The 26062-nt window shown below is 42.3% G+C and overlaps 1 protein-coding gene across 1 annotated transcript; it reads left to right on the top strand.

The window, feature by feature from the left end:
- The first annotated feature begins 1197 nt into the window (after window positions 1-1197).
- On the top strand, window positions 1198-24123 carry LOC149859884 (lipase member M-like). Its single transcript, XM_090056683.1, has 9 exons — window positions 1198-1297; window positions 2836-2952; window positions 6667-6865; window positions 9935-10044; window positions 11300-11436; window positions 19579-19725; window positions 22622-22693; window positions 23073-23138; window positions 23890-24123. The coding sequence occupies exons 1-9, from the start codon at window positions 1198-1200 to the stop codon at window positions 24121-24123; spliced, it is 1182 nt and encodes a 393-aa protein (XP_089912809.1).
- Window positions 24124-26062: the final 1939 nt, after the last annotated feature.

Below are 26062 nucleotides of genomic sequence, written 5' to 3' on the forward strand. Positions count from 1 at the left end.
CTAAACCAACATTTTATTTAGAGCCTATTAATTTAAAAAAAATATTACAGGATAAAGTGAAAAGGTACCTGTATACATGTGAGATGTCTGCTTCAACATGCTATAATTAAAGCATGTCAGAGCAGACTGGATTAATTGTCCATTAATTAGCACACTCCAGCAGCCTCAGTTCTTGTGTATTCAGCTTCACTGTACTTCACAATGGCATTGGGGGTGCTTTAACTACAGCTCATTTGACAAGCTCTAGTTAAAGTGCTGCCACTGACATTTTAAAGAGTGGGATACTTAACTCATGAGAGACTGCGGGGTGCTGCAAATAGAGCTCCTGAGAGCCACTTTAATTAAAGTCTCCCCCACCTCTGGAGCATGTGTAAAAATGCCCAAACATGCTCTTGTCCTTGCCAAATTTGAACTGAAATGTCTTTGAGGCCTCTGCCTGCCTGTCCTCCCTCCTTTCCATCTAGGCCCAGTCAAAAGAGTTCATTTTTCTTTTGCAAAAAATCCTCTTACCAGCATTGATAGGTATCGCGAACAATTATCAGGGCCTGATAATTCAACTACCTGTGTGATGCTGGCGCTTAGGTGGTGACTTCACTGTTATAGTAAGTTCAAAATGCTCACGTGGATACATTTTCTGACGTATGCCACTACAGTGATTACAGTTTTCACAATGCAAATGTCAAAACCCTTAAAATCATTGTTTTGAACCTCAAAAACACATGGAAAAATTCTTGCCATGTTTTATGAACATTTTTATAAGTTTTCCAGTATGAAAAGCATTTAAAAATTGGTATGATTTACTTATTATAATAGAAAATCCGTTAACTCTGTATGTCTGAGCCAGACTAATACATTGTACTGTATGTGTTTCTGTGCTAGAATACACGTATAACATACATTCTTCCACAGATTCATTGTGCAATGGAAGTATGTAAGTAATGATTAAGTGTATTTCATTACACTTAATGCAAGCTGATTCATCTTTCTGAGTAAGCATTTAGGATAGTTTTTATTACATGACATATTGAATATTTTTGTGAAAGTTGTTGCTTTAGTAAATGTATGTAGCACAAAGGGTGGCCTTAGTTCTTCATTTTAAGATTGCATAGTGGGAGATGGCTGAACTTCAAATAACTCAGATATTTTATTTTTACTTTTGACATAACTGAATACATAATTGTTTTACAGAAAACCAGGATGTGGATGTTCATTGTCACACTGTGCCTGATGGAAGGAACTGTGAAATCGGGAATCACTGGAAAAAGTAACGTGAACCCTGAACAATTTATGAATATTTTAAGTTGTCTTCATTGCCAAATTAGCACTGCAGTGCATAAAATCGGAGAAAAATAGGACTGTAAGGAGTTGCACAAAGTTGTCTCTGTCAAATGTCTTATCTAAATCATTTCCTCCAAGTGATTCTAAATTCTGTTCTTACAATTTTCCAAGGATAGATGTTCCACAGCTTCTTAAGGTAATCTGTTGTCATGCTTAACCACACTAATAATTTAAAAGTTATTCCTAATAACTTATATAATTTCCACTGTGGCAATTAAAGAACATAGCTGCTTGTCCTATCCCTGCCAGCCTCAGAGAATAGTCTCTCATCAAGCTCTATAACACTATGTATCTATAGACTGTTATTAAGTACCTCCTCAATCTTACCTTCCCCAGATAATATGATCCCAGTCCTTCCCAATTTTTCTTAATGAAGCATGTTTCCTAGACTATGATATTTACTGGTCTTCTGAAATACTGTGTTGTGACAGAGCAAAGAATGAAACTTAAAGCCGAAAGCTTTAACAGCTTGTTACTGTGGGAGGTGGAGGAAAAATACTGCAAAATCTCTTGCTCATTTAGCAGTAACCAAAATCAGTCCGTCCAGTATTTTTCACCCTGAGGATCATCCAGTGATGGAAACATGGGCTTTCCTAAGGTTGTAGTGCCTTGGTGCACTATTGTTTATAGTGAAGTATTGTTAACTAGTGTCAAATACAATGTGCTGACACTTAAAGAATGTTCACGTTCTCAGAATTCTGTTGTAAATGGACTCTGAGCGGTACATGAAAAATCCATTTTGCTATCGCTACTGATGACTCAGTATTGGATTTCCCCAGTGTTCATTATTTTGGATGCTTTAAGGATGTTCAGGAGAATGGCCTCTCACAATTATACTGGGACTGAATATTTTGAGCACTCAAGTATATATTTAAAAGTCAGGAGCTAGAACTCAGACATACTTCCTTTCCAGTTTTTTGTTTCCTTTCAAAATAATTTAGTTCCATTTGTATCAAGAATTTTCATTTCCTCAACCATTGGTTGTCCAAAGTAAATAGATATATCTGATTCATTTTGAAATGTATTTTTCAATGTTTGTTCTTCCTTGACACTGCACCTATGATAGTGTTTGGATAATGAAGGGAGAACATAGACAATGTTGAGAATTTTGAAAACACTGAGTTGCTTTTCAGTTTATCTGGTTTAAGATGAACTTTTTGTACTGAAAACTAAGGTGGAAATCTCATGAGCCTGCATTTTTCCTGGTTCTAGCTAGGAAAGAAGCATAGTAACAGAAACTGAATTTTGGAATATTTGAAGTGTTTCGAATTTCATTGACATTAGGACTGGAAGGGACCTTGCAAGATCATCGGGTCCAGCCCACTGCCCAAGGGGCAGGAAGTCAGCTGGGGTCAGATCACCCCAGCAAGATAAGCATCCAAGTGTTTCTTGAAGGTATCCAGAGTAATACAAATTCCAAATCTGTAACGTGCTAGAGCTTATGCAAATTAAAGGTAAATGCATTGTCATTTAATGTTTTGTTGGTCTCTCTGCAGACTGAGATGATTAATTACAATGGATACCCCAGTGCGGAGTATGAAGTTTTGACAGAAGATGGCTACTACCTTAGCCCGAACAGAATTCCTCATGGTAGAGAAAATCCTGGGAGCACAGGTTGTTCCATTTTGCTTGGCACATGACAAACTGTGAAATTATGTTGTGTCTCTCATCTTGCCAGTACCACAGTTGAGTGCTAAAGCAATTTTTGAAGTCTTTATTATTTCTGAAGCATGAAGGATGTCCAAAAGCTTCCTCATAAGTAACTATTCTTGCAAGTTTATGGGGTGTAGGCCACCGTCTCCAACCTAGGACCTCAGCTTTCCCAGATCACCTACTTATTCCAGCCTCCCAACATTCCAGCTGCCCTTGTAGGTTAAGTACAGTTGTCCAGGAGCCTTCATCTGGGTCTAGCCATCAGAAGTGGCTGACCAGGGTCAGCTGACATGTCACTCCCTACCATATAAACCCCTGACCTAGAACAGTAAGCATCTGGACAACAGGGGTCAAGCCCCAGATTGCCTTACTATTTTTTGTGGTCTGTGCCTTTGCATGCTCTCTGCTTAATCTCCTGGCTACCCAACCCAACTGACTCTGACTCTGAATTCGCTGAATTTTTTACTTCTGAACTTAGCTTATTTCCAGACTCTGCTCTCTGATTTCTGGCCACTTGACCTGGCTTGCCTTTTGCTCTCTGACCCTCTGGATTTCTGGCTTGACTAGTTCCCGGACTCAGTTCTTGGACTGACCTGCTTGCTTTCTTGTATGGCCCATACCTGGATTCTGCTCACTCATACCAGTTCTGGTTGCCCTTGACCCTCAAGTGATACTGGCTACCCATGATGTGGCATGACATGTGTTTCCAAACTCCTTTCTGTCATTTGAGTCTTGAACTTAGAAAATGTGGTATTTGGTTGTAAATTAATGTCAGTTGGACCCTGCAGTGAATGAGGTGGCCACACCCTTTCCCTTACATTAATGATGGACTAGAAAACAGGAGTTGTGCCATATAAATGTAGTAGCTTAACTGAGTGCAGGGTGGGGAGCAGGGGCACGCCAGTTAGCAGTCCTTGTTGGTGGGAGGCACAAAAATACATAACACTGTTTTGGCTGCTGATTGTGCTGTTGCAGTAAATATAGCAGCAGCCAGTGTTGCTCCTTGTGTCCTAGTTTTCCTGGTGGCAAAGCTGCCTGGCTAGGCATCTGCCTAAACTTACCAAAATCTAGGTCTACAGTCAGCCTTTTCCCTTCTACAGAGCCTAGGAAAGAGGCCTAGTATTTGGTCAAATGAGAAGTTGCAGGTAAGTTCTTTTAGCTATGATGCATAATAAGAACTTGGAGAAGTGTGGAGAAAAAAAATAATTGCGGAAACCTTGTTTTCTGATGGTGACCCCTTACTGAGGACATGTTTATATGTGCTGTGGGGGTGGGGTACTTTTAATTAGAGCAGATCCCAATAGCTGTTCTAATTAAAGCACCCCAAGTATCTCGTATTCAGTGCCCCACACTTCAAAATGGTGGCAGAAGCGCTCTAACTAAAGGAGAAGGCACCCTGAGATCCCTTGCTTAATCAAGCAGGTAACTCTCCAATTATTTTATATCATATCTGTTTATCTATCTTCATATGTTAGATACTCTCTTAACCCAAGTATCTGAACAAATACTTACTATATTCACCAACGAGACCTCAGTCAATCTGAACACTGTGTTCTGCTCAAATTGATTTAAAATTTCTACTTAACTCACTGTGGAACAACACATCACCACTCCTCATGAATATTAGTATGTAGTTATTCACAATATTATAGAGCAGTCATTTACAAACTTCCTGAAGTCACAGAAACTTTTCATTTAACTTGTGCCATAGAATCTGTGCCTCTTCAGGCTATGTGAGCTCATGCCAACCAAAATGGCCTGGCAACGGTGACAGACCACTTCCCAGGCCACTGTACCATTAATCCCAGTCTCGTTTGACATTATTGCCCACTCTGCTATTAACCCCCAGTCAGGCACCCTGGTGACCTACCATTGAGTCCCAGGAGTCTGTGGAAGCCTGTTTGAAAACTACTGTCGTAGAAAGTAAACTTTTCCTAGTGAATAATGCACAAATAATAGATGTAGAAACTAGAGAATAGAGACATTTTATGGAAGTATCATCCATTGATTAAGTTGTGCATAGGTACTTCCTGGTTATGAGATTGTGTTAGGCATTGTGCCTTCAATAATTTCAAATGACATCCAAATTGTTAATGAAAAAGGTAATTATGAGAGAAAGAAACTGGGCAGAACCATGAACTGAGAGGAGTAAAATACTGTGGTCATAGAAAAAGGTGGTGTTGAGGAAATATCATGGTCAATACATTTAGCAGTGTAACAGGATATGAGAGTTGAAATGACATGCATATGATGCTGCATCGGGGCAGGCAATTATTTTGGGTGGAGGGCCGCTTACCGAGTCTTGGCAAGCTGTCAAGGGCCATATGGGTAGTTCCACCCCTTGACTGGTACCCTGCCCCCTGGTTGCCATCTTGGGATTGGAAGTTCCCCCCCAACCCATGACAATTGCTACCAGAAGTCCCTCCCCTTGCTTTCAGAAGTAGTTCTTTCAACAAGGGGTTTTGCCATCTTAGAACCAGAAAAATACCAAATTAAATTTTAAAAATCAAGCATCTACTACAACATTCATTAATTTGATTTAAAAAAAAATTATCTTTATTTATATGTGTTTGCATAGTGTACATAGAGATGACTGCACAATAGCTTAAAATGAAGTCTTAATATTGTGGTGAGGTGGGTATAGGTTTGTGGGGATTGTGGGTGTGTGGGTATGTAGGATGTGGGGATTGGGTAGGTGTGGGTGTGGGGTGAGGGATCGTGTGTGTGTGTGTGTGTGTGTGTGTGTGAATATGTGGAGTATGGATGGGTATGGAGTTCGTGGGGGGTAGGTGGCTGGGGTGTGTGAGGGGATGTGGGTGCATTTGTGATGAGGTATGCATGTGGGAATCTCTCTCTTGTTGCACAGACACAGATGCATGCAATGTCTTTCCCTCCCTCATTGCACTGAGGAACACCCATACCCACCCACTCCTGGCCCTGGGGTTCCCACAATGGAGCAAGGGGCCACATGGTGCTGGAGGTCATGGGTGGGCAGGGAGAGCTGTGGTAAGCATAGGCTTCTGGTTGGGGGAGGTGGGACAGGACTGGCCTGGCCCAGCCTTGTTGCTGGCTTCTGCTAGCTTCCCCTGGGTCCTACTGTTCCTGGCTCCTGTCATCTTTGACAGGCAGCTAGGAGCAGATTAATATTTATTTTCTAAATTTTTAGGAGCCCCATGGGCTGGATAGAATGGCATGGGAGGTTGGATCCAGCCCGCGGGCCATATTTTGCTACATGAATAACATTTATGAACAGCAGAAAGGATAAAAAATAAGCTGATACAGATTATACTGTAGATGAAAACAGCAACACTAATTCAGCTGGGAGAAGGAAAAGCACCTTGGATTGGTGATCCTTTTTAATGTCACACTGCCAAAAATGGGTTGATTTTATTTTGTGGCATTTCAGAGAGGAATAGCACAAAAATCGTCAGGGAAGGATCAACTTATGTAACTTGTATATATTTACCCATATCCATAATTTTGGGTATTGTTTGACAAAATGTACTGTCTGCTCATTTATCTCCCTCCCAGCAATTATCCTTCTGTCTGTCTGAACTTTTTTGGACTACTTTAAGCCACAAGTTGGTACATTTTCACTTGGAATTAGATGGCATCAATTTATTAACTTATAAGAGGAAGTGTGACTTCCTAACATATCCAGTATTTCTTATTCAGGCCCCAAGCCTGTCATGTTGCTTCAGCATTGCTTGACTTTAGATGGTAGCAACTGGATTGCCAGTCTGCCCAATAACAGCCTAGGCTTCATGGTAGCAGATGCTGGCTATGATGTTTGGCTCGGAAACAGCAGAGGGAACAGCTGGTCTAGAAGGCATCAAAGTCTTTCTATTGATCAAGAAGAATTCTGGGATTTCAGGTAAATCAAATTGTAAAGAAGCTACTGAGCTGGCAGTTCCCTCATTTCACAAGTCTGTTATGCATAAACATAAGGCCACTGTATAAATAGCCAACTCTTTCTGCTTCATGCAAGCTAGTGATCCTACAGATCAGTTAGGATTAGGCTTTTTTGCAGGTATGAACAGCTTAACTTCCCTAAGTGTCATTCTTATGCAGACTCTACAAAGTTTGCACATTAGGTGGCTGGAATAGAGGAAGAGTTGCCTGAGCAGGGGCAAGATGTAGAGGAGTTATCAATTCCTAGAACCCTTCCCTAACCTGCAACAACTGCAGTATTTATAGTATGAGCAAGAATCTAGGTCCTGAATTCACTTCAGTTTGCAGTGTCAGGACAGGGCTAATCTGGCTTTTGGTCATGTCTACGGCCCTACTGGGTTCATGGCAGTTCTCTCTCATGCCCCTCAGCCACTGATTGATAGAGGGGCCCCGCTTCTGGCTCGCTCCTGATCAGCAGGGAAAAAAAACCTGCAGTTTTTAAGTTGACACTGTTTTTGTCTCCCTGCCAATCCGCAGTAAGCAGCAGGACTGCTGGGACTCCTCAACCAATCAGCAGTGGGGAGATACCTGAAATTAAATGAAGAGCCCTCACCTTCCATCCCAGTTTTCAGATGAACTGAAAAGTTAATTATTCACAAACAGTTACCTTGAGTTGTGTTTAAGGTGTCTGTTTTGGCTTTGACCTTTTGTTAGGAGAAAATGATTTGCCAAAAGAAATAGCAAAATATCCCCACCCTTATCCCTGGCCTGTCTGCAACTTCCCAGTGGTCCACTGGGGACAGCCCTTGTCAAGTTCATTCCTTCATTGCCAGAAGAAAATGAAAGGGCAAGAACTTTCTAGAGCATCTATCACTTTGTTTCTTTCAACAGACAAATAGATTTGGGAGCAAAACATATGAGTAAATTCCCTGTCAGTTAGGTTCACAATCACTGGGAGTGTGCACCTTAAGAGCCCTATGAGATGCAAGAGAAAGACAAATGCTTGTAGCATTTTATTATAACAGATTTTCTGACTTAAAAATCATCTCTCAAACCTAAAAATACTAGACCAGATTTATTAAATATACCCTTTTACTATCCTGGATATCAAGGACTGGAATGAAATGTTTGATCATAGTGTCCAATTCCCTTACATTGCAGGCAGGCAGCTTCATTATAAGTCCCAAAGGATCCATAAGAACATATATTTCAGCCCTTTCCACAAACTCCTAGCCACAGAGCTCTCATTTAGTGCTGTTATAGAATAGTTAATATCCTTAGACTACCATCTTTACTATGTAATATGATATAAATCCAGGTTTCATTGGGGCTATATCTAAACAGTTGATGTTTTTGTTGCCTTTTGGGGCAAAATTTGTAGTCCACACAGCCATTAGCGGCTAATATGCCTGGATTGCTTTATTCTTCTTATTCCATTCTTATTTTTTGTTTTTAAATTATTTTCAAGTCAGTGTGGAAGAAATCAAACTTCACGTTGTGGTTGAATCAGAACTGACAGAGCCAGCTTTTCTTTAGGGCTATACTGTGATCACAGAGAGAATTCAATACAGCAAAGGTAATCACCCACTTGTCTGTCTCAAAGGATTTATCGAACTCTATAAGTTTACAAGCATATTTATACTTAAGACAGAGAAAAAGAAAAATACAACCTTGGAGAAACAAAACAATAGTAAATTACACACAGACATACAGGCAGTTTACTTAAAGAAAACATCTGTGCATAGGGTAATATATCAAGACAAAATAAGGCATGCAGGATTCCTTATCTCAGAACATGTAACTGAAATAAGCAGTATCAGCACTTCTAGTCTCTGTCTGTTTTCCTAGTCAAGCAGGCCAGAAGCCTGACCAAATCCACTACCACATCAGTCTTTAGATTTTTTGAAGAAAACTAGTTGTAGTCCTTTTAATTGGCTGTGAAAATAATATTCCAGAAATGTTTTAGTGCAAGGGTTTTCCACCTTTTTAAAGGAGTCTACCCCTTCTGGTGGCAGTGGCTGGACATGGAGTGAGTGGGGTGGGGGCAGCAGCCAGATGCAGATTGGGTTGTGGGGGTTGGGGATTGCAAGCCATTGCATGGGGTGGTGGATTCATAGATTCATAGATGCTAGGGTTGGAAGGGACCTCAACAGGTCATCGAGTCTGACCCCCTGCCTAGGCAGGAAAGGGTGCTGGGGTCAGATGACCCCAGCCAGATGCCTATCCAGCCTTCTCTTAAAGACCCCCAAGGCAGGGGAGAGCACCACCTCCCTTGGAAGCCCATTCCAAATTTTGGCCACACTTACCATGAAGAAGTTTTTTCCCACTATCTAGCCTAAACCTACTCTCTGTCAGTTTATGACTGTTGTTCCTTATTACCCCAAGAGGTGCCCTGGTGAAAGAGCATCTCCCTTGCTGCATCTCCCTCATGAATTTGTAGATGGCCACAAGATCACCTCTCAGCCCTCTCTTATGAGTCCCACCCCCTGTTAGGGTGGTGGAGCTCTGTCCCCATCTACCCACATGTACCCCCTAGCACCCTTCTGTGTACCCCGAGTTGATATCCCCTGATTTAATTAATTAGATTTTCCTTTTGGTGTGGCATTATTTAAATTGTAGCTCAAATCACAAGTCCACCAAATGATCTTTAATAATTTGTCATAACTCTTGGTTCAGAAATGCAGTGTGGATTCCAGTAAAATTTGAATATCATTAAGCAAGTTAAAATTTGTAATAGGTTTGTGCATTTGAGAGAGCTTCTGCATGTTATCTAACTACTGTTAATTGCTCAGTTATATAAGTACTAATTGACCTATATCCCCTTTCTTGCCTTTAGGGCTTGACCCTGAATAGCTTCATTTTAATGTAATCTGATCAGAAGTATATTTTCAGATTTATGACACATTTATATAAAGCACTTTTGTTATTAGCTAGACAGTATACCAGAAATGGGCAATTTTTTATTTATCTATGGCACCAAGGCTTGTTAATGTTGCAGTTTGTGTGCAAAGATGGAGATTAACTTGGATCCAACTTTGTATTTGCTTTTCAGTTTTCATGAAATGGCAATGTATGATCTTCCTGCAATGATAAATTTCATTCTGAACAAAACTGGACAGGAGAAAATATATTATGCTGGCCATGCTCAGGGCTGTGCTATAGGTATGTTTCAAGAATTAAGATGGTTTTGTATCCCAGAGTTTGGGGTCTGCATACCTAAAGGGAGTGTGGGTGGTTTGGTATAGCCAGTTTCACTACTTTGGCAAAATCTGGGGGCTGTTATTGAGCATCTCCACTGAAAACTTTTGATTCCTAGAAAATCCAAGTCCAGTGATTTCAGGTTTCAGTCCATTGCTGCTAACACCTTAAACCTGCCAGGGTTTTTTGATTGAGGTGAAACATTTATGCAAGCACTAAACCTCACATCCAATGTCACAGACTTTTCACCAAATGTTTATATATCTGTTTACTTGGAATTTAACTGCTCCTGGGTAACTTCACCGTGTGCTCTACATTATCAATGGTTTAGACTAGGGCGTTTCAATCTTTTTTAAGGAGTGTACACCTTCTGGGTACACTTTTGGCAGAGCGAGTAGGGGTGGCGGCAGCTAGATGCTTGTGTGGCCTGCAGTGGGGAGCTGCTGCCCTTGCCCCCACCCTCACCACCAGCTCTGCTCCCGGTAGATGGCAGAGTGCAGGATTATGGGTGGTGGTGCAAGCTGTGGTGGTGGCTGCCTGCGCATACCCTGTAACCACTTTCCAAGTACCCCTGGGGGTACACATACCCCTGGTTGACAATACCTGGTTTAGACTGCTGTGAATCTCCTTGATCTGTGATGTTGTGTTTCAGGAGTGGGTACCCCAACCTTTTCTGTGAAAAGACTTATTGTTACCAATAAATTGTGTGCAAAGAATGTGGGGAAAACTTGTGAAGAAGGTGAGAAGTATTGCAGATGACATAATGCAGTCTGGAAGGGCAGAGCTGGAATGCTGTATTTTTTTCAGTAATCTCTGGTTGATGGAGAAGAGTAATAATAGATCATCTTGCATCACATAATGCAGCTCTTGGGTTCTTTTCAGTTGTTTTCTTTTGTTCCCCAGGCAGCTCAAGGAGTAGAGAACTGGAAAGGAACTTCTGACTGATGTTCCATGAGTACTGCTCATGGAGGTAGCTGGCCTCTGCTCTGCTTTCTAGATTTTCACCTGAGTAGCAGAGCTTCCAGTTGAAGGGTGGAGTTCTGAGCACAGCCATCTGGGCATTTTCCTCAGAATTATATTAATAAAATATTGAATTTTCCCCAAGAAAGTTCCATATTTTTCATAGAGAAAAAGAAAATTCCTTCATTGATGCCATCAGTAAAGTGATAAAATGACAATTTTTTTTGCAAGATTGCCATATTCTCTTGTGATTTTTCAGGTTTTGTAGCATTTTCAGCGATCCCAGAGCTGGCTCAAAAAATCAAAATGTTTTTTGCGCTGGGTCCCTTATATACATTTCAGCACACAATAGGTCCTGTCGCACATTTTCTATCCCTCCCGGAGGCACTTTTTAAGGTTAGTTGTATTTTATTTTCCTAATAAATAAATTAGTTAATCATTGAAATTATATATAAGCTGAAATTTTATTGTCCTTTGTTGTTACTGCTTACTTAGGCTCATGCACCCAGCAAAGTGGGTGGGCTGGTTCTGAAGATATGTGAAGGATAATGAGGAGATAAAAACGCTCCCTTTTGCCACAGTGACTTTTGTGTTCCAAAGGAGTAAAGAAGGTATTTTAGGAGATGGGAGGTTGGAGAAGACACTTGGACATGAAATTAGTGATAGGGTGATTTCCCCTGCATACAGGCATTCGGAACATGCATGTGAAGCAGTTTGCCTGAACAATGGAATTCTCATTCTACAGGAAATCTGGTTTAATCCTGAAATGGAAAAATGAGAGACTTTTCTATGAAAATTTATTTTAACTAAGTTGATTCAACACCCCATTCCCCATCCCCACCCCTCAAAAATCCATTACATGCACAGTACAGTACAAGTTTGCATTATCCACATACTTTTCTTGGATTAGCCTGCTGAAAAAAAATTTTTTTACCTCAGTCTTTCTGACACAAGTCTCCCTTTTTATTACTTGGAAAAAAGGAGCAATGACTACAACACATTACAGCAAGCTAAGGAAATAAAGAGTGAGCCAAAGCACTGCAAGGTGAATACATATGTGGTTGGATCATTATACTTTATGTGTAGTCATCAATGGCTCAATGTATAGTTGGCAGGCAATATCAAATTCCCCATGGGTCTGTCCCTGATCCAGTCTTGCTGAATCTTCTTATTAATGATCTGAGTGATAGCACTGAGTGCATGCTTAGCAAATTTGCAGATGGCACTAAACTGGGTGTAATTGCAGACACTGGAGGGCAGGGCTAAGATCCAGAATGACTTCAATAGTCTGGAAAAATGGTCCAGAGTCAGTCAAATGAAATTCAAAGAGGACAAATATAAAGATCTGCATTTTGGCCAGAATAATTACATGCACACAAATACAGATTGGGGAACAGCTGTCTAGGCTGAAGTGCTGTGGAGAGTGATTTGGGGATACAGTAGACAGTAAGCTGAATATGAGTGAACAGAGTACTCTTGCTATGAAAAAGGCCAAGAGCATACTGGGTTGTGCTAACAGAAGCATTACCTTGCAAGTCAAGGAAAGTGATTCCTCCTTTCAGTTCAGCACTGGTGAGGCCTCACCTGGAGTACTGTGTGCAGTTTAGGGCACCATACTTCAGGAAGGATGTGCCAGCTTGGAAAGAGTCTAGTGCAGAGTGACAACAATTATAACAGGCTTGGGAAGCAAGTTTTGTGAGGAAAGAACTAGGGTTATTTAACCTGGAGGTTGGAGGGTGTCATGGAAAAATCTTAAATGTATGCTGACAACACAGAAGAGGCTAAACTGACATGCGCATTTGACTCTGTGAGTGGAAAGTTCCAAGGCTCACCCGGCCCTTGCCCCCTGAGTGACCTGCGGACCTGTCAATCGTTGTTGACCTACTTTTCCCACAGACGCATGCTCAGATTGTGTCAGCTTCTGACTGAGAGCATGCTCAGTCAGAACCTGACATGAGGTAATCTGACTAGAAAGTTCTCTGCGGAGAGGGTTCTGATTGGCTACCAGATTCATATAAAAGTTCAGTGAGCCCCTCCCTTGGGGGGAGATCGCGCTAACTGAAGACAGAGGCTGCTGCTGCAGGGACTGTCTCTCAGTCAGGCTTTAGGGCCTATCGATCTCCTCCTTCGCTTGGCGCTTCGTGTTGCTTGTTCTATTACGGCTTCGACTCAACTTACCTGGCTTCCGACTTACCTTCGCACTGACTTTTGGCTATGATTTGGGATCACCCTTTTGGACTTTGTTTACAACCACGGCTCGACTCACCTGGTTTTGACTTCGGCTTCCGACATCACCGCTTCTCATCGTTGTCCAGAGGGACTGGCGTCACGCGACTTACTGTATACAGTGTTACAGTTTACGTTTCGTTGTTTGTATTCCCCATTAATGAGCTGTTGACCAGCCCTGGGACTAGGTCTTCGGACTGAACCTTGTGGGCCAACAGACCCCTCTGTTGTTAATTGTTTGTGTTTCTGCAACTGTAACCGAAGAAAGCAACCTTGTGCCTCCGCTTCAAAGCATGAGTAAATAAATCATCTTTAGTTGAAACCATACGCTTGGGTGCCTCTCAGACTCCGCAGCCACTAATCCCACCTGTCTGTATCCGATCGCCACCCCCGGCCCACCGTGACCTTGGGGCCCGATTCATTCAGCTCGGTTTACCCCGACAGAGGGGAGATTTGTTAAGTCTTCAGATACCTGAAAGGCAAAGAGGTTGGAGATGCACTTTTCTTTCTGGCTGTGGAGGGACAGAACTAGGAGAAACAACTTGAAGTTGCAGCAGAGGAAATTTAAATTGGAGATTAGGAGGAACTTTCTGACTATGAGGGCAATCAATCTTTGGAACAGGCTACATAGAGACATTGTGAAATCTTCATCCTTAGAAATTTTGAAAAACAAGTTAGACACACCTGGCCGGGATGGTTTAGTCAGGGATGATCCTGCCTTGAGTAAGGGGGTGGGCAGTAGACCTGTGCGAAGCGACTGGTATTCAGGGGACAGTAATTTGATTTGGTGATTTGAATTACTGTCCCAAATCGATTCAGCCAAATCTGATTTGGAGATTCACCCACTGCTGAATCAGCCAAATCTCCAAATCAAACAGGCCTCATCCCCTGCCCACTCTCCCAGCCCCATCAATGGCTGCTCCTCCGGCCCTAGCCTCCCAGCTCTTTATAAAAAAAGAAGTGCGGCACTCACTGGCTGCTTCCAGGCGGGTGGCAATCCCTGCTGCCCCCACTGCTCCATGCTCTGTGAGGGGCTCTGCCATGAGCCCCCATCCCCTGCCCTCTCTCCCAGCCCCATCAATGGTTGCCCCACCTGGCCCCAGCATCGGCTTTGGGCAGGGGGAAAGCCCAGTTTTCACTGGCTCCTGCTTCTCCCCACTGCCCCTATTGCATGGGGGGCTCTGTCATGAGCCCCTAGAGGCTGCAACAGCAGCTGCCTTGAGTAAGGGGCCATTTTTAAAGAATGAGGAGCTGGGGCTGGGCAGGGCAGCCATGGGGGGGCACTGGGAAAGTAGGCAAGGGTCAAGAGGTGCTCAGGGGGGCTGGGGGAGCAGGGTGGGGATGGGGCCTGGCAGGGGTTCCCTCTTTCCAGCTCCCCCCCCGCCCTCTACTTACCAGAATGGAGTATGGGTCCAGCTCCCTGTGGCAGTGAGCAGGGCCTGCCCGAATTCCTGAAGTTCTCCGAATCATTTCCGAATTGATTTGGAGAGCTTCAAATTGATTCAGACCTTTTTATTGGTCTCCCGATTCAATTCAGATTTGGAGATTTGGCCACCAAATCGGGTCGAATCTCCTCCAAATCAAATCAGCACCCAAAGCTTCTCACTGCCCTAGTGGGCAGAGATGTGTGTTTTCCAGAACATTTTCCAATGCCCTAAATAGAGTGTGATCTGATTTAGCATGCTTATTTGACTTATAAAAAAAGGCTTACATTTAGTAAACAAAACTAAAAAAGTACCCCCATGTTAATTTTAAGTCCCAATAGCCACAAGTATTTGAAATGAAATATTTGATTAGGAAAAAAATTAAATACAGCACACTTAATGTGGTTTAAATGCTATATTCAAACAAATTCAGACCTGTATGTGGAAAGAAATTATTTTTATTGGAATACTTGTAAAAATGTAAAGACAATATTGTAGCAAAGTGGGGCTCCCTCTTTGTGGCTAACACTAGCCACAGTGTTAGTTTCCCCACTTGCCTTTGGGCACGCCACCCACCTGACTGTCCTGCCGTGCATTGTTCTTAATTAATTATAATGTTAATTAAGGTGGGAGGCTGCCCATTCTTACCCCGATGCCAGGGGGCTCTATCTGCGGCTCAGATCCTTCCCTACACTGCAGCCTAAGCCTCAGAGATGGCATCAAGATGACACAGTGCTCCCAGCCAACAGCCAGACCAAGCTTAGGCCTCGTTGTCAGGCCTCAGACACATTCATATGCATACTGCCCTCCTCTCACATTCCACCTCTTCTCACAGGGTCTCTTTCATGCATCTACAGCTTATGCTACCTTGCTCCCTCTGGAGCGAGCCCCTTAGGCCATAGTCTTTATCTAGTTCATACCCTGGGTGGCAGACATACCATCTTTTGGGCCTCTCCCACGACCCACTTTGGGGTAGTGGCAAGCCAATTACCCGACCAGGTCTAAGTTTGCTCTGGCCCCTTCTAGGGGTAACTCTGTATATATAAACATACTGGGCTCTCAGGCCTCTGGTTTTCCCCCCTTTACTGGGGCTCCTCATCTCTGCCCCCTCACTGGGGCTCCACACAGCCCCCTCATTGGGGCTACCCCCCTACTGGGGCTCTAAATCTCCCACTGCCCCCCTTCACCGGGGCTCCATATCTCTGCCCCCTCACTAGGGCTGTCCCCTCACTGGGGTCCTCACTTTTGCCCCCTCACTGGGGCTCCACACTGCCCCCTCACTTGGGGCCATGGGACTTCCCTTCCTTGTGGGCTCAGGTGGCCATAGTCATGTCTGGCCCCAACTACTTTTCCTGAGGGTTCTATACCCCACAGGGCTTAGGTGGCTGCAGCAATGCCTGGCTCCCACTCTCCCTCCTCGGGGTCTTGCACCCCACAGGGCTCAGGTGGCCATAGCCATGCCTGGCCCCAACTACTTCCGGTGTTATGTGACCCACCCAAAGGTGAGGGCTAGGGTTAAGGTGTCCCTACCTGTCTTTCACCGGGGTGACAACTGGTCTGGCATTTCCTGGGGGGCTCTTGCGCCACAGAGAGCCCCACCAGGCCACTCACTCCTGGCAAGGTACAGTTTTAGGTCATGCCTAGGACCAGCAGGCTTCAAACCATCCTCTATAGCTCCTGCCCTTACCTCCAGGATTGTATGGAGCCTTGCAGCTAGGTGCTGTTACTGCCTGGCTTGCCAGCAGGGAACTGCCCTATTTATATGGGCAGCCAGAGATCTTAAATGGCCACTGCAATCAAGCACCTGCTGGCTGCTTGGTTCCAGTCTGTGCCCTGCCACAAATACAGAATAGCATGTACTTCCCTTACATTGTTTGTTTAAATTTAAGGAAAAAAACGATGGCACTGAAAACGTTGACACTAATTTTAGCACACCCAAAGAACTGTGCATGATACGTTGTGGTTGTCTGCTCAGGTGCTTCAGCAGAGTTTAATTTTTCCACTGAGGTCATTGTGGCACCTCCAGTTTCACTGTCACTATGTGTAGAAACACTTGCACTATTTATTAGCTCCATTTCAGAATCAGATTGAAGCAAATCTGATTCAGAACTACTTGAACCACATTTTCTTTTGCTAAAGGATGGTTTTACCAATGAGTCTATGTGCAAGGACAACTTATCATCACACTGCATCTTCTTCACTAACTGTGCTTCTGAGTGATTCTCTAGAAGCAAGAGATTTTGAGAAATAGAAACAAGCTTAGAGGTGTGTTCATTTGTTAGTCTATTCCTCCTTTTTGTCTTGATTGAGCTGAAAGCCCTCCAGTTCCGTTCACAAAAAGCTGCTGTTGGTGGAGTGCTTAGGATCCTTACAGCAACCATGGACAACAGCATGGTGTTACAGTATCTCTTCCACCATGTGAAATGAGACATATTCTCTGCTGCCCACCAAATGATGACTTTGCTTCAAAGTTTTTCTTTTGCGCGGTACTCGGCAATGTCTGTCATCATAGCTATTTTGTCGATGTTGGGGACATTCTTAGTTAATTCCATAATTGTTTTGAGAGCAGTAGATAATTCATCTTCTGATAAATGTTTTCCCCTGTGTTGAGGTGCTGAAAGGTTTGCTGCCAGACGAACTAGATGAGAACAAAACTCAGATCTCTTAGTAAACATTTGTTTTACTACTACTTCTTTTTCACATAGAGGTGAAGAAGGCAAAAGTTCAATTAGATTTTCATTTAGTTGTCTAAATATCTCTGGAATATTTGAAAGACTTGATGCATCTCCTTCAAGTTTCTTGATAGCTTCTGAAACATAATAGTAAATTGAATGCTCCTTGAACTTGAACTCAGAACACATCATTGTTGAGAACCTGTTTAATGAGAATAATCTGGGATACGGTGTCATTTATTGAAGCAGGCTGCAAATAGTTCTTTGTGGACAGAAAACTATGTAAACACTTTGAGTCCCATCTAGTTTCTTCTGGCAATAAAAGTGCAGTTTTCTTCCTCTGGTTTTCATTCTGTAATTTTTTCAAAGTCTGATTAGCAACATGATGATTGTTAAACACCTTCACAATCACTTTTCAGTTTGCCAATATTGTCTTCTTTGTATTCACACTTACTTATGTCCTTTGCCAGAAGATTCAACCCATGAGCAAGAAAGCCACATACTATTAAATGAGGATATTTTGCCTTTAGTATTTGCCATGCAGCTTTCATGTTACTCGCATTATCAGTTACAAGGGCTTGTATCCTGGAGGGACCTGCACTTTCAATATCTTCACTCAGTAATTTGGCTCTGTATTCACCTGTACGACAAGAAGATTTTGGTAGCAATTGCTTTCAGGAATATTGCTTTAGGTGTTGCTAACTTAATGTTCAATAAAGAATTTGCTTGTTTGTCAGTCCATCCATCTGTCATTAGAGTCAGTGATTCTGTTTGACCAATCCTTTGAATAACTGTTTTTTGAACTCTGTCATACTCTCTATCTAAGAGAGAATGTGATAAGCGATAATGTGACAGTAACTTATATGCTGGGAGAGATTTTCAGTTATGGAAAGAGGTGTACCACCTGCAAATGTAGCTAGAGCTAATGTTTCATCTGCTTTTTCTTGATCTTCTTTTGACATTTTGTCCACAAAGCTTGATAAAAAGCTTGACTGTTTTCAACAGCTATTCATTCATTGTGGATCCCATATCTGGTGAGAATGATCTTGAAAGTGAGGATCCTGCTGCTTCTTCTCCCAGACCTGGCAGCTCAAAATTTTCATTTTTCACTTTTTTGAAAATCTGCTATTTCACTTGAGTTACCAAGTTCCTGCAACAAAAGTGGGGAGAGATTGTATTTTAGCCTATTCTAGTCTGGATTCATCCATCAGAAGGAGAAGAAGAAGTGGCAGGGAACTTGCTTCCCCTCTCCCTGCCAGAAAGAGCACGCTGATGCTCAGTTTGATGCTCAGTTGCCCTGGGACTGCAGAGCCAAAGGGAAATATAGTCTGGCCTCTGCCATCAGCCAGAGGACTAAGCTTGTTCTGTTGGGTTGAAATAGTTAACATATCTATTAAGTATTTTTTAAAAATATATTGTTTAGCTTGAACCACTTTGGGTGCTTAGTTTAAGCAGAAAAGCAGGATACAAATATTTTAAATAAATAATAGTCCAGAGTTGCATTAACAACCTTTAAAATTATAATGTTTTAAAACAATATAGATGCTAAGCTATACTGTGTATCATTTAACATATAAATTAGTTTACTTACATAGGATTCCTGAAGTAGACTTTTCTCAGATGATGTTGTTCTACCACTTTGTTGTATTAGCTTTCTGTATATGCCTTGTACTCTTTTAGAATAGTTTGTATATATTTTATTAAATGTTTCTTCATTCTTGTTGCATTGTTAGCATACTCCTACCTGCAATATTTACATCTACTTCAAAGCAAAAACACTAAAAAACTAACAGAGCTTGTGCAAACACTTCCAACTTCCCCAACTCAAGAAAAGAAATCAAACACTACTCTGTGTGTTTTCTGAACTGAAAGTGAAACAAAAATGAATCACAGTTTTAGTTTTGGTTTTGCTTTCACTTGCAGTCAGAGATCAAATTTTGGCTTTGGTTTTGATTTGAGCTGCATAGCCAATTACGTCAATTCATAACGTAATACTGTATTGGCATCCATTCATTGTTACTAATTAATTTTATGAAGCAATGACTTTTTAGAAATGGAAAATTTCCCATGGTAAAATAAAGCACTGGAAATTTTTCCAGAAAAATTTCCACCCCCATCTCTGGGGTGGGTTAGATGATATTGTGAAGTCCATTCCAGCTCTACTTTCCTATGATCCTAAGTGCTTCATAATGAACAATACTCTTACCATTTTGCAGATTGTATTTGGCAAGGAAGAATTCCATCTGGTGAATAGAGAAACAAGAGCAACTATTGCCAGATCATGCAGCAGTCCACTAATAGGCCGACTTTGTGCAAAAGCCCTTCTCTCTTTCAGTGGATTTAATGAGAAGAACTTAAATGCGGTCTGTATATTATCAGTCCTTGTTGATAACCATCTTCACAGACTTTTTTTCTCTTGCACATTTTATGTGCTACTTGTGAGGGAGTGTTTATTACATTAACAGCTTTATGATGAGGTCATGCTCGTGGTCATTCCAAAATTAAATCTCCTGTTTAGGCTGGAGCTTTGTGTAGCTGAACTGATCCTTTCCTGGTCTCTCTGTGGCTAAACCAAAGATGTATGCAACTGAGGCCAAAGAAGACAGTCATTAAAGTCTGGATCTATATTTATGTTGAACTTTATGTAAGGGACTAAGAGTTTTGTGATGACTAGGGACCCAGGGTTTCCATTTCCCACAAAAAAAATGGAGAAAACCACAGATTTTCCCCCTTTTATCAGAGAAAAAGTGGATTTCTCCTGTTAGCAGAGAAACCTATGGATTCCCTGCTTTTGCAAGAAGCTCTGCAAGCTGGTTGAGCTCCAGCCTGCAAGAGCTGTTTGCAAACAGGGCGGGAAACCCCCAGCCCTGCCTGAAGTGAGGTGGGGGAGGGAAAGGGTGGGTCCTGAGGCTCTCAGTCAGCCATGGCTCTGCTCAACTCAGCTCAGCCTCACTCTTCTCCTGGAGCTTGAGGTAAGTGGGGCTTGTAGGGGGCTGGGGACCCCTCTGGCAGGGATGGGGGATTTCAGGTCATGGCTGGGGGCAATGTCAAGGCTTGGGGGAACCAGGAGCTGGCCCTAGCCCCACCCAGGCAGGTGGCAGAGTGGGGAGTTGGCTCTGTGTTGCTTTTGCTGCAGCTGCCTGCTGTTGGGGACAGGGAGCTGTAGACTTGGGTCCCTGGCCCCATAGCCCTAGCAGCTGGGGGCCTCCTCCAGCAGGGCTGGGGGCCAGGGCTGTGGTTGGGGGGGCAAGAGGCACAGTTATGGTGGAGGGGCTGTTGTGGAGGCAGTGAGGGTCAGCAGCAGTATGGGGGGACAGCTTTGGGGGCAGTCAGAGGCATCAGCATGGTTGGTAGTCTTTGGGGGCAGTGATGGGCAACAGCAGGGCTGAGGAGAGGCATTGGAGGGTATGAGGGGCACCAGCATGGTTGGGGAGGTGCTGCAGGGGGCTTTTAATTTTAATAACAGATTTTGGGGGTTTTGTCAGAGAATATGTGAATTTTTATCAGCAAAAACCAGGACCCCTGGTGATGACTAGATCACTGAAGAGTCAAAATCTACTATTTTGAATATATGCAGTTTCCAGAATAAATTGGCTGAAAGTTATCTAATGAATGGCAACTGGATAAATTCTTAATTTAATGTCAATAACAATATTTCTGTGAACTGTAAAGTGTTATACAAACTTTTTTCAATGCTATGTGTTTTTGAGTTTTGAACTAGAAAAACTGAAGAGCTGACAGCAAATTTTAGGTAACAGAATTTTTTAATAAGTTAAGCAGCTGCAGGGTGCTTCTACATGTTGACTAATTAGCTCTGCAGTAAAGCATCACAGTCTACATGTGCACTGGTATTAGAGCACAGTACATTAACTTTGCTGTAAGATAGCACAGATGGGGGGACAGTACTGTCCTATGGCAGAGTAATTACATGGGATCAAACACATGTGTAGACTATGATGGGCTGGCTGGAGCATGATTGTGTTAAAGTGTGGGGGCTGGCTGCCATCTAGTCCTGTACTTTATCACCCTCATGCCCCAGCCAGCCCCCAGCCATCAGACTGCTACCCAGAGCCCAGAGCTGACCTCTCCTCTGGACTCCTGGCATCCTAGGTTATATAGATGCACCCACACAGTATCACCAGGCTTAATACTTTTTGACCAGGAATTATTAACCAATGGAAGATGACTTAAATCTTATCCCCAGAATTGCACAAAGTCTTGGAAACCTGGTGATCATTTGGAATTTTTTGAAACATTTATTTGGTAAGAGACCATAATTAAATTACAAATCTCTTTAAAAATAATTTTTTTAAAGTTAATAAATGCTGATCAGATGTTATAAATGTGCTAAAGCCTTGACTGACATAGATTATAGAAAATTGTAAGTGTGTTTGAATGAAGCTATGCTATAAACCAACTCTCAATTTGCTGGACTCTGGCATAACTAAGCATTTATTAAAGTATCTATGAATATTTTAGCAATACTTTATAAATGAGTCACTGGTAAGACCACAATCTAGTACTGTAGTAATTATTTATAGCTTTCATTGACAAAAAAAATTATGAAGTTTAGAATGGTTGGTAAAATCAGAGTACACATTTTATCAGTTTAAATAAAGCAGAATATAACGTATGATACAAAAATGTATAACAAGAAATAATATACAACAGTAGAGAGAAAAAATAAAAACAGGATTTCTATTTGATTTTTGGCCCTTTCTCATTGTGCAAATAACACAAATACTCCTAGGAAGTATAGTACAGGCTGTAAGTTTAGACAGGATTCAGATTGTTTTTTCTTTATTAGTTAAGTACTTAATATGGTCTGTAATGAGGAAAATGGTAATCTAAAGTGTGACCAGGGAAGCTCTACACAACTCCATTTTCCCCATTCCTTGATGTTCTGTTCATATAATTGCCTGCCTCAAAGATTTTCGGAACTAATTGCCATAAGACCCAGGCAATGCATATAATAAACTGGAAGGAAGAAGAGGAATAGCAATGATAATGATTTAAAGGATTTAAAATTTCAGTATACCAATACTGCTATTTGAGGGAGTTTTTGAGGGCTCTTTTAAATTTGCAAGAAGTATGTTAGTTTTCACTGTGCCAATAGCATGAATTTCTAGATCATTGGCATGTTATGGCATTTCCTACTGTAATGATTGAAATGTTTTTTTGTTACCATGGATGTTTGTTTTGGTCAGCCTGTTTTTCCCTTTAGAAAACCCAAGCATCTAAAATAGTTTTCCCTTGCAGAGTTGGACAGATGTGTACGTATCACATTTCCCAGACTACACTTCTGTTAAAAATGCTATTCATCTGCATCAGGTAGAGTCTCTGAAATTTATAATAATGATTAACCATCTTATTTTCTTTATGTATTGAAATGGAGTACATGATCTGCCTATAGTCTTAACAGAGTGAGTCTATCGCTACTCAATTCTGATTGCTTCCTGGGTGAGTGTGCAAAATGTGTGTAATACTTGTAATTGAAATTACATTAGAAATATTCCCTTTTGTACTTGAGGTTCAGGCATCCAGTATCAGGCTAATCTGACAATGTGTTTTATCAGGGAAGATTACCGCCCTCTTATACCCATTAGGCAGTAGCTGGCAGCTTCCCTTTTGGATTGAGGGAATAATGACAGCCCTCATCAAAATCAATATGTATGGTATGTTTACCTCCTCTTTATTTTTTTTTTTGTAGTGTGCAAAGACTGGGGAATTAAAATGCTTTGACTATGGCAGTAAGAACAATGAGAAATACAATCAGGTAGGGTATGTCATTGTCAATCCTTGAATAAAATTCCATGTCAAATGGCAGAGATTTTGAGGTAGTGAGCTGTGAGCACATTTACCCTGTTTAACAAATCTACACAGATATTTTAAAAAAAAGAAAGTGATCCCAGTAGAGACACATCCCTTCTTGGCTCTTCCTTGCTTGTCTGGAACATGCAGATCCAGGGCTGGCCCACAATTTTTTGGGGCCCCTGCAAGAAATAGTTTTGTGGCCCCCTGCCTTGAAGAAGCTGGCGGTGGGGAGCGGGGGGAGTGGAGAGAAGTGAAGCTGCCGATGTTGGCATCAGTGGGGGGGGGTGTGCAGGGAAGATCCATAGCTAGCAGAGCTGACTGAGATGGGGTTGGCCTCAGCTGGAGAAGGGATAGTGGCAACAGGGCAACTGGAGAGTTCCCCACTCCCCACCCTGTCCATCCTCAGCTCAGTCCAGCCCCTGCACAACAGGCAGGAATGGCTCTGGTGCTTTTATGCCCTTGGGACAGTAGGAAAAGACAGGCAGGAAATAGGGAGGAGGGGCAGGGGTGGGTAGGAAGGGGCAGGGCGAGGCCTTTTCTTTGAGCAGAAAAGGGAGAAGGAGAGTATTTTTTCCTGCTGTAGGAACTTTAAAAAGTTCCCAGAGGCTCCCAAGGGGCAGCTGTGCTACTGCATCCCCTCTGGATCTGTTTCTTGTTGTAACAGTCTTTTTTTCCAATATTTTTTAACATCTTGATCACTGTTCTTTCCTTAGAGCACCCCTCCTTTCTATAAGATAGAAGATATGACTGTGCCTACAGCTGTATGGAGTGGTGGAGAGGACTGGGTTTGCCATCCTGAGGACACAGCACTTTTGCTTCCTCAAATTACTAACCTAGTGTACCACAGAAGTATTTCTGACTGGGTGCATTGGGATTTCATCTGGGGAATGGATGCAGCTGAGCGTATGTACAAGGATATAATTGCAATGATGAAGGAACATTCATAAAGTGTTGAGTACCATTTTGCGATTGAGTTAATTTTGAAGGTGCAGCTTTTGGCTTTGTGCTGGTTTTCTATGGTAATTTTTATTTGAATAGAGAAATGTCTTTAATTAGGGTATGGACATAGGTAAAAATGGAATGATTCCCAAGTATTGCTGACAAGAAACCCATTTGCAATTTTGTGAAATACTGTGGGTCTGATACCCAGGTGTGGGAATGAGACCCCATCCCAGCATGTATTAGTGTCAGAGAATGGTTGTACACACACCTTGGAAGTTTTGGGAGGTGGGTGAGTAAATGGTGGCTGCAGGTTTTTTCAGTTTTATGCTTTCCTTTATCTCTTAAGCAACAGTTCAATAAACTTTAATAGCCAACAATTAACTGAAGTCTTTTGTGTGTTTCCCTGACTGGGAGTGGCTGGGAATGGAGAGTGCTTGGACCCATACGTTGGGGTTCCTGGGAGGCCTGATTTGGATACAGTCAAGTAGGAAGAGAGGATATAGCTCCCTGTTAGGAAGACAGCCTTTATTGAATGGGTAATGATTTAAAAAATGCTAACAAAAGCAAAATAGCAAGGGAAAGAGCACTAGAGTTGTGTTTCTGTACCACAGCAGCTAGTTGCAGCATGTAGTGGGGAATGGGGCGGGGCAAGTAGAACTGATTCAGTATTTGGAAGACCAAGCAGACCCATGTCACATGTGACAGATGTCTGCTCCAATGTGTGCTAATTACTGTCAGAGCAGGCTCAATTTAATAGCTCATTGAATGAGCTTTAGTTAAAGCTCCCCCCTGGACATTTTGAAGCATGGGATGCTGAATACATGTGATGCTGCAAGCACTTTAATTAGAGTGGCTGTGGGAGTTGCTGTAATTAAAACACCCCCACAACCCCAGAGCATGTGCAAAGATGCCCTTTGTGTTCACATGTAACACTGAACCAGTACATGTGAACCAGTTCACAAGAGTACCTGATTTTTCTAGGAACTCTTAGAACCATTCCAGGCAGCTTTAAACTGGTTTAATGCATTTTCATTTATGTCCATTTGAGGTTTAAAACACTTTATGTGTTGTGTGTGTCCACAGTGACTTAGTATGCCCTTAATCATTTCACAGTTATGAGGTTAAGCTGAGTTTTAAATCTTCCTGATTTCTTTAACTATACAATGTTTCTTTATTCCTAATGATCTTTTTTTCTGTGAATTCAGAAATATTTGGATGGTGAATTTTAAAGTAGTAATTTTTTGAGCATTTGACTGTCATGATCTTACTTAGACCCAGGCTCTGGGTTGATTTGGCTGTGATGAGGACTGGGCCCAACTATTGAATCCTGTGTTTCTGAGCCACATGGGCTGGGTGGTGTCTGTTCACTGTTTCTAGCACTAGGTCTAATGGGAGCATTCCCAGGTGAAGAACACATGCCAGACAATACCTCTGAGTAGTAAGACTTTGCAATTTCTATCTCCAAACACCAGAAGCAGTGTCACAGCCCCTAGGGGTATCCAGTTTTTTAGGTACTTCATTATCACCACCAAACATCCACCTGGCAATGGGACCTCTGGTTTCTGGGTTACAATGTTTATGCACCATATGTCAATGAGGCAATAAATGCAGGCTTCACAAAGGAATTCCTTATGCACTAGAAAAAGTATTTAATAAACCTGTTCTTGCCACTATTTGTTTCTAAAGCAGTGAAGATCTGTGCAGAGCTCTGTGCACAAGAATGATGTTCACATTTGTGAAGAATAGTCACCCAGCTCTTGCTCAGTGCAGTGTAGTGCAGTCATGAAGGCTGTCCTTGCATCCTTCTGCTAAACCTAATGCTCAACACTCTCATGCAACGTTCCTAGCATCATTACTGGACAGTCCCAGCACACCTATATTGGGCTCTGCCTGCACTCATGTCACCTCTACCCATCCCAGTCACATGGTGCCTCTACCCATCCC

Source organism: Crocodylus siamensis, chromosome 7 (assembly GCF_052110815.1).
Source record: "Crocodylus siamensis isolate JL-2025a chromosome 7, ASM5211081v1, whole genome shotgun sequence".
Taxonomy (NCBI): Eukaryota; Metazoa; Chordata; order Crocodylia; family Crocodylidae; genus Crocodylus; species Crocodylus siamensis.